General features: G+C 40.2%; 1 protein-coding gene across 1 annotated transcript; it reads left to right on the forward strand.

Moving 5' to 3' along the window:
- Positions 1 to 2069: 2069 nt before the first annotated feature.
- Positions 2070 to 9029, forward strand: mettl21ca (methyltransferase 21C, AARS1 lysine a). The gene is given in 9 exon segments (XM_087178766.1): positions 2070 to 2169; positions 2566 to 2706; positions 2789 to 2949; positions 3161 to 3278; positions 3943 to 4683; positions 5745 to 5905; positions 5995 to 6112; positions 7368 to 7442; positions 7445 to 9029. Coding segments are annotated over 8 exon segments (1806 nt in total). The 5' UTR covers positions 2070 to 2169; positions 2566 to 2582; the 3' UTR covers positions 7753 to 9029.
- The last annotated feature ends 133 nt before the right edge of the window (positions 9030 to 9162 follow it).

Below are 9162 nucleotides of genomic sequence, written 5' to 3' on the forward strand. Positions count from 1 at the left end.
TGACAGCCTCCATTTATTGCTTTGCATTTCATTTATGTGTTCTTTAATAAACTGTCAACTCCATATGTCTGGATACACTCAAGGCTTTTTCATATTGGTGTTTAATAAGTGGCTGCTTTGGATTCATCATCAAGGCATTCACCTTAACCAACGACACCTGTGCTACAAATGATGTCACAGCGTCACATTAGTGAAGAACAACCTCTCCTGACTTCACGTGGACCATGTCGGGATTTATCCCTTTTCATAATATAATATACAGCAGGAAAACTATATATTCTATAACTATATCACCTTAAACACCGTCTTCCTTTAACCAAATGTATTCAGCGAATCTAACAAACTCAGTGAATATAAAACTACAAAAAATTGTTTAAAAGGTTTATATTGCTCTTTTTTTTATGTTAACACCTCTATAAGACGTCCTTGGGTAACATCACCAGTAAAACACTTTTAAGGAGGTCAAATTAAAGATCACGTCCATGTAGGGCAGTATGTGCTGCTTCAGTAACATGAACACCAACATGTCGCACAATTTTTCCGTGTTTTGGAAACTCACCAGTTTGCATGAATATCTTGGAATGAGTCAAGTTAGAGCCACTTGCAATTAATGTGACCCATTAAATCTGATATCTAATATATGATTTTAAATCCTCCAACATTTTAAGGGGCATCTTCAGTCTTGTGATTCCTTGTCTTTTTGCCCACCATGTGATGATGTGTGTTGTTTGGCTGCAGGAAGAGAGGAGTGGTGAAAAGGCGGATTAGAGAGGAACAGAGAGGTTCTTTAAAGCCAGTGGCAGTGAAACACCATGAGTCATTGTCAAAACAAACAACCACACAACAGCTGAAAACTGCCCGTCGCAGACCTGTACAGATATCCATTAACCTCATGACTGTTTTCACAGCCTCTTTGACAAACATCCTTTCACATCCTTTTGAGAGACAGAGCTAAAACGCTCCCTGTCATCAAGCTGAAAAACCAAATAAGGCTGTTCCACATCTACAACACAGCTGGGCAATGACCTCACCACTGTGTCCTCTCTCCCACTCCTCATTAACGTGTCAAAGCACCCGCGGGTCCTGGATGCAGTTCAGGTTTTGAGATGGGAGAGGATTTATTTTGACTAAACCAAAACTGGGTGATACCTCTTGGTGAAGCGCTGTCAAAATATAACCAATGGAAATCTAATTGAGTTTTATATTACAGGAGCCCCCTTCTTCTGTACGGGGGGTTGGTACATAGGGGTTGCATGCCAGCCTGATCCTGTTACTTCCCATCTCTGGTGAAGCACTTGAAGCCATTGCAGGAAAAGCATACAACACAGGAAAGTTCCAGATTACCTTTTTTAAATAGACTCTTGGCTTGATGAAAAAAAAAGCTGATAAAAGCATTGCAGAAGAAGAGACACAAACTTAACAGAAATTGAAATCAGTTTATGAGGCTTTTAGGTTTTGGTGGCAGCACAAACACCTAACGGCTGCCTGCCAAGATGCTATCAAGCCAAATACAAATCATGCATTGGCCTGGTTTTCAAGAGAGCTTATCCCTCCTGTGTGTCTCTGTGACTATTTGTAGACTACTAAGTGAAACTGATGCATTCCCAGTGTAATGTGCAGTATCTGGCTGAGTGGAGCCCACAACTGTATCCAAATCATAAAAATTGTTTTTGGTCATTGTAGCTGGAAATCAGTCGGTAGTTAGTGTAGAAGCCAGGTTTTACAGGTATTCCTTCATATTATATCCATATCAGGCTGTATCCAGTGTGAGGTTGCAGACCGTGGAGGCTTCAGCGGAAATCCATGGCTGTTGGTCTCATGGCATTCCTGCCATTCTCACTGCTTTTGGTTTTCTCTCTGACTCATCTCTGTTATTGTTGTGTGTGTGTGTGTGTGTGTGTGTGTGTGTGTGTGTGTGTGTGTGTGTGTGTGTGTGTGTGTGTGTCTGTGTATGTGTGTGTTTGAATCTACGTGTGCTTCTATCCCTCTTGTGTTGATTTCTCATGGGCATGGCTCTAAAAATACCCCTATGCCCTTGTGATGATGATGGGTGGGTCCAGCAGGATGCTGAGTCTCTAAAATCTCGCACTCAGAGGTCTCCGGATGCAGTCGTATTGCTCCAGAGATCTTGCACTGGAAAATAAAGCAGCAGCAGGTCAAAGGTCACAGGTAGGGTGGCTGACTTGAGGTTTTTCACTATATTTGTAAAAGTTATGGGGGAATTACTTTTTTTTTTTTTTTAACAGAAATTTGGATTGTATGTTAGGATTTGGGAAAGTGTCTTCCATGTTCTCTGACTAAAAATAATCTTTAAAAAAAATTTAAAGTGAGTTTTTTCATATCTACTGTGCTCCGCTTAAAAATGTCACATTGAAGGGCTGTATTCTCCCAGACTTGTCTATCAACAGTTAAATTATGGAAAGAAATTAGAAACATAGGTAAGTTAATAAAGAAAAAAAAAGCACATATTACATGAAAAAAATGTCTAATGAAGCTCAATTTCAAATGCACTAGATGTATTCTCTACTTCTTTCTTGCATAACTGATAATGTCAGTTTGTCCAAGTCTACAGAGCATTTTATATGGATACTCTGTCCAGTCACTCTGTGGAGGAAACCAACTGTATGAGAAGCGGAGAGGGGGGAGAAGAAGAAGTAGAGGAGGAGGAGGAAGGTGGAGATGAAGAAGATAAAGAGAAGGAAAAATGTAAGATGAAACACTCAGTGTTACACTTTGTGAGTCAGACCCCACAGATGTGAGAGCAGGCTTTTTTAAAAAAATCTTTCAGATGATTCACAAACCGAGGAATCAGCTGTTCAAAGGCAACAAAAACCGCCCTGGGCTCCATGTTTCTACTACAAAACAGATAAAGAGGTGTATCATTATGTTGGGCACAAGATCATCATCGAGGAGGCTCTGGACTCGTATGGAGGCATGATATGGCCAGCGGTGAGTAGCAGTGTTTTTCAGCTTTGGAAACTTATGTTCATGTATTTGCCATAAACCTGTGTGTCCCATTATACCTGTCCATACTCTCTATTCTCTACACTCTGATTCTGAAATCAACTGACACATTACAAAACTTAAAGAAAGCACTGACTAAATGTCACAGTGTTGAATATTGATATTATATTGACGTGTTAATGTTGACTGTCCTCAGGCTTTGGCTCTCTGCAACTACCTTGACACTAACCGTGAGCAGTTGAATCTCGTGGACAAAGCGGTGCTGGAGATCGGAGCAGGAACTGGCCTTGTGTCTGTTGTAGCGGCGCTCCTGGGTATGTAAGAGGAGAGCACCATGAACCTGTTCTCAGAGACACATGAACGGATTACTGGACAGACCGACCAGGCAGAGGCCCAAGGGCTGAAGGGTTCAGGCAGCCACCGGGCCAGAGCCTCTCTATGCAGCGACTGTTAAACTGTCAAAATCAATAAAAAGATAACAAAGAGATGCACACTGAATACAAAGTGATGACTGAAAATGACTATAAAGAGAAACAAATTTACCACAATGAGACACAAAATTGAACCATAATGAGACAAAAAATTACTTCGAAGAGACAGAATGAATAAAAAGAGATGCAAAAGACTACGAAGCCACACACAAAATTGCTACAGAGAGGAACAAAAGGACTATGAGATGAAATGACAGTAAGGAGACACGAAATGACTGCAAAGGGATGCAAAACAACTACAAAGAGCCCAAATAAACACAAAAGGAGACGCAAATTGACCATCATGACATGCACAGTGATATACACAGAGACACAAAACCACCACAAATAAAAACTAAGTGAATTGCTTACAAATACACAAAACAACTTTTAGTTTGGATGTCGTGCTCCTAGATACAGTCAGAGGGGTGGGGGGCCTTTTACATATCTGTGCTCAGAAGGCCACTGTCTCATAATCCGTCAATCCATTTTTTGTTCCTGTCCTCAGGTGCATGGGTGACAGCTTCAGACTTTCCAGAGGTCCTGAGCAACCTGAGAGTCAACCTGAGCAGGAACACCACTGGCCGATGCAGACACACTCCCCAGGTGGCGGCTCTGTCCTGGGGCTACGACCTGGAGCACACCTACCCTACATCCGTCTACCGGTACGACTACATTCTGGCAGCTGATGTGGTCTACCATCACGACTTCTTAGACGAGCTCCTGGCCACCATGAAGCATTTCTGCCGACCAGGAACGGCTGTGATCTGGGCCAACAAGGTCAGGATGGAGAATGATCTGACTTTCACTGAGAACTTTAAAAAGGCCTTTCACACAAGTTTACTGGCTGAAGACGGAGACATGAAGATCTTCATGGCAACGTGTAGAGAAGAAGAGGGAGAAGGTGATGAAATCCAAGATCTGCTGAGAGAGAAACAGGAAGAGGAAGATGAGAATAACAAAGAGAAGCCTGTAGAGGAAAAACACAACGAGGATGAGGTTCACTGTGTCAATAAACAAAAAAGTGAAGGTAAAGAAAACAATGATGATGTAACAGAGGAGCCTCACATGTTAGAGGCAGAGAGAGGAGATGATGAGGAAGAAAAACATGAGCATGAGTGTGAGGAAGAGGAAGAGATGGAGGCGACAATGGTCCTTAAAGATGATGAATATAAAGAGGATGAGAGGAATAAACCAGAGAACAATGATTCAAATTGCAACACCACAGCCAGTGATGTAGAGACTACAGGTGAGTCATCTACATGATCTGTGGAAATGCACATTTGTCTACCAAAACGTATCGCACGAGTCTGCTTATCACAAACCCCATTACCTTGTGTTCGAAGCAACATCACAAAAAGATAAAACATTTTCTCACTTGCACCTCACCAAGAAGAGATGAAGAGAGATTTCCTTTTGTTCGCTCAGGTTTTGAGATATCTGCCGCCACATCAAACACCAGGGACTTCTTCTTCAGTAGAAAGTCATTTTAATGAAGAACTGTTTACAATGTCTGTCGAACTGTCGATGCTCCACTTTGATCCAGTCGAAAATATCAAAGGTTTCTATTCCACAGTGTAGAAATACTCTGTTTCAAGTACAAGTCCTGCAAATGGTACAAAAGTAACAGCATCAAAATATACTTAAAGTACCAAAAGTAAAAGTACTCATGCAACATACAAATTAATGATATGAATCCAACATATAAACACTGACTGGGAGCACTTCTCTGCATAACGAGTTGTTTTTTTATACTTTAAGTAAAATTTCCTCATAATGGTTTTGAATGCAGGACTTTTCTGTACCGTGAAGTATTTTCACAGTTTGCTATTGCTACCTTTACCAAAGGACCTGGAATCTTCTCCCACCGCTTTCTGGCAGCTTTTACTTAAATGAAAAAAACTATTTTAGGACTTTAATGCGTCTGACAAGGTCAATGGCAGGAGAAAAAACATGTGAGATGTGAGATGTGAGACACTTAATGGTGAGGCCAAAATCTGATGAAGCCAAAATGCGGTGAGGCCAAAAACATTACCAATCCTCAGTGAAACCAAAGGGCTGATGTACTTTGCCCACTGGTGTAGAGTGTCTGACTTTAATAGGACAAGAGGCAGAGACTCACTTTTTCCATGGCAGCGAGGTTATTTGGTTCGCATACAAAATAATATTATGTTCTGTGCCTGTCAAAGTTCTGATGTTCATCTTTTTATTGCACCACATCATCGTTGCGTTGATGTTTGTTCACTGTAAATCTATATTTTTGTCTTTATTGTGTTTGATTTTGAGTGGAAACTTACTTTTGTTTTAAAGGGCACATGTCACTGATGCAGAAAGCTGTACAGCAGGACCGAGTACCAGCCTGGGTTTCCAGCATCCAGAGCACCTTTGGCAAAGATGTCTACCATTATGTGGGGCAGGACATTGTCATTTATGAATCCATAGACTCCTATGGAGCAGTGATGTGGCCAGCGGTGAGTATTTCTCATAAAAGGAGAAAATGCTACATTTATCTTAACATCTTACCTCCATTGTGTTATTCATTTCATTGTTTTTCACGCAGGCCTTGGCTCTCTGCTCTTTCCTGGACAACAACAGGGATGAGGTGAACCTGCAGGGGAAGGAGGTGCTGGAGCTGGGAGCAGGAACAGGACTGGTAACCATCGTGGCCAGTCTGCTTGGTGAGCCGTCACTAAAGTCCTCATGACTGTAAACACAAACGCAACGCAAAGAATGTCAACTCAGAATTAATCTTTTATTATATTCTATTATATAATATACTACGATATCTACTATTAATTTTTTATTTTCATAGTATATTAAACTTTATATTCTGTACTATACTCTATATCAGGTTATCTTACTACATTATTTCAGCTTATATTTTCTATTACATACTATATCTACATGTACATATTTTACAGTATGTAATGATACATACTGTATCATATTATACTATATCATGTTCATATGTTACGCTGTTTTATTACATTATAGATTAAATTGCATTAATATAACTAATACACACAGGTGTATGCTGATACAGTAAATGGTATCACTTTACTCTTGCTGTTACTGAACACATCACTATGTCACTCCACTTGAGGCAGTATTGTTTTTCGTTGTCATGGGTACTGCATGTGTGTTGCTCGCTGTGGGATTTAATTGCTCTTCAATAGTTCAGCAATAGTTGAATTGTTTCTATTATATCTATTCTTATTTTCATTTCATAAACTTATTAGTTTTTATTTTTCTACTTATTTCTGTCCTTTTGCTGCAGAAATAGCTGAAATTCCTCTCTGGGATCAGTAAATGCTCGTTTTATCTCATCTTAAAACTAGAGCTAGTATATGTGCACATACTGTAAAAACAAGCTGCAGTTAACTTGCACTATATAGCATGAACCAGTGTATTTGAACTATTGCTTTACCTTGCTGTGTGTCACAGAAATTGTGTACAACCAAGGTACAATTGATAAATTCCTAAGCACACTTAGTGATAATAGATTCTTCACATTATTTCCACCAGTTTTCCAAAGCGTGTACAGTGCAATCTTCTTTCATGAAGCTATATTGCTCAATTCATTTACCAGACTTGAAACACTGATGACATAGGTATTGTGTTACAGTAATCTTTTAGTTGCCTTTAGGCTTTTCTCATTCTCATGTGGTAATGAAGTTACAAGCGGAGACACAAATGGCCAAGGCACAGCATTATGGCTTTATTACAGGCCACAATGAAAACAACAATATGAAAGTGTCTGTCTCTTCCAGTGAAAAGCATTGCATTGGATGTATTTGGAGAAGTTTCCCACTAAAACCACAACAACTAACTGTCTCTGCCAACAGCTGCGTCACCACACAACAAACGCCAGTGTAGTCATTTCCTGTTATTGTAGTGATGATAGTGACACGCATCATGTTTCTGCATCCTCAGGAGCTTCAGTCACGTCCACAGACTTACCGGAGGTGTTGAGTAACCTCAGGGCCAATGTGATGAGGAACACCCGGAAGCTTGCAGACACACACCCGAGGTGGAAGTTCTATCCTGGGGCTACGACCTGGAGCGCACCCACCCTACATCCATTTACCGGTACGACTACATTCTGGCAGCTGATGTGGTCTACCATCACGACTTCTTAGACGAGCTCCTGGCCACCATGAAGCATTTCTGCCGACCAGGAACGACTGTGATCTGGGCCAACAAGGTCAGGATGGAGAATGATCTGACTTTCACTGAGAACTTTAAAAAGGCCTTTCACACAAGTTTACTGGCTGAAGACGGAGACATGAAGATCTTCATGGGAACATGCAGACACTGAGAGATAGAAAAAGCATCCATTGATGCTGACTGGCCTACTAGGTACAGGCCCAGGGGCCCTGAGGGGTCAGACCGTCTGAAGTGATTGTGTTTAACATTGGTTGAAAAGTCAAAGGGGCTCAGTCAAAAGTAGGGAGGCGTCAGTCACCATTATTTGTGCCTGATTCCAATAGAAAAGCTCTGCTTTAAGAAAGTGTTACCTGCATCAAAGATGTTTTCTATATCTTCTATATTTTGTAGACGATAGTATTCTGCTTAATATCAGTGGAGTGTCCGTTTGGATTTGTTGTTAGGCAGCCTCTCTTCATCTCCTGCATGAACAAAATACAGAAGTTATTCATACCAGATACTGACTCGTTTTTGATCCGTGACACTTTCCCCCAAAAATTGCACATCTGTATCCCCGATTCTTGAGAAATCTACAGTTCAGTGCTTAATAAATGTCTAATTAAAACTGCATATTTCAAGATGGCCTTCTATTGTGACCAGCCAAAGCACACCTGTCAGGTGGACGGATTATCTTGGCAAAGGAGAAGTGCTCACTGACATGGATTTATACACATTTGTGAACAAAATTTAAGAGAGAGATCCTTTGCTTAGGAAAAGTCTTAGATCTAGAATTTCAACTGATGAAAAATGGGAGCAAAAACAAAAGGGTTGCATTTATATTTTTGTTCAGTGTACATTATTGTTTGTTTTCAAAGGATAGTTGATAATACAGAGGCAGACAGGAAACGAGGGGATATGATGTGCAACAGATGTGTCCAGCTTGCATCACACCAAGCACGTTGTCGTCCATTTACCTACACTGTTCCTTATAGAGATGCCAATGATCTTTATTTAACCCTCTGTGATTCAGGTCTAATACTGTATTAGCATGAAAAGGACAAATCTGTGCCACACGAGTCCCAGAGTTGTGCATTGGAATCATATCATTGCTCTTAGTGTGGATCTGTGAATTGTTTTAACAGAAAATGAATCAATTATTTTGATAATCGATCAATTGGTCATTTTTCAGCACACAAATGTGAAACACTTGCTGCTTCCAGCTGTTCAGATGTGAGGAATTAATGTTTTCCTTTGTTATATATGAAAATAAACCAACTGTTGCTGGAATGAAACAAGCAGTTTTAATAGGTCACACTGGGCTATGTGAAAGTATGATGGACATTTTTCAATTTTTAAAAGTTTTATAGTTAGTTGTGTCTGCATTACTTATGAAATGCCTGTTCGTTTTTTTTACATTTTGTTTAATGCAGTAATAAAAATCTGAAGGAAGACCTTTTGTCTCTTAACTTGTTCTTATACTTTATCTTGTCTTTCTGGGAAAACTCCTGTCCAGAAGTATAATATTCTATCATATTAGAAAAGACAAGAAAAAATATAGAAGCTGTTATCAGGTGGCTGAAAA

This window comes from Seriola lalandi, unplaced genomic scaffold (genome assembly GCF_002814215.2).
Source record: "Seriola lalandi dorsalis isolate HSWRI2012SDOR001 ecotype SW California unplaced genomic scaffold, Sedor1 jcf7180002054735, whole genome shotgun sequence".
Lineage (NCBI taxonomy): Eukaryota > Metazoa > Chordata > Actinopteri > Carangiformes > Carangidae > Seriola > Seriola lalandi.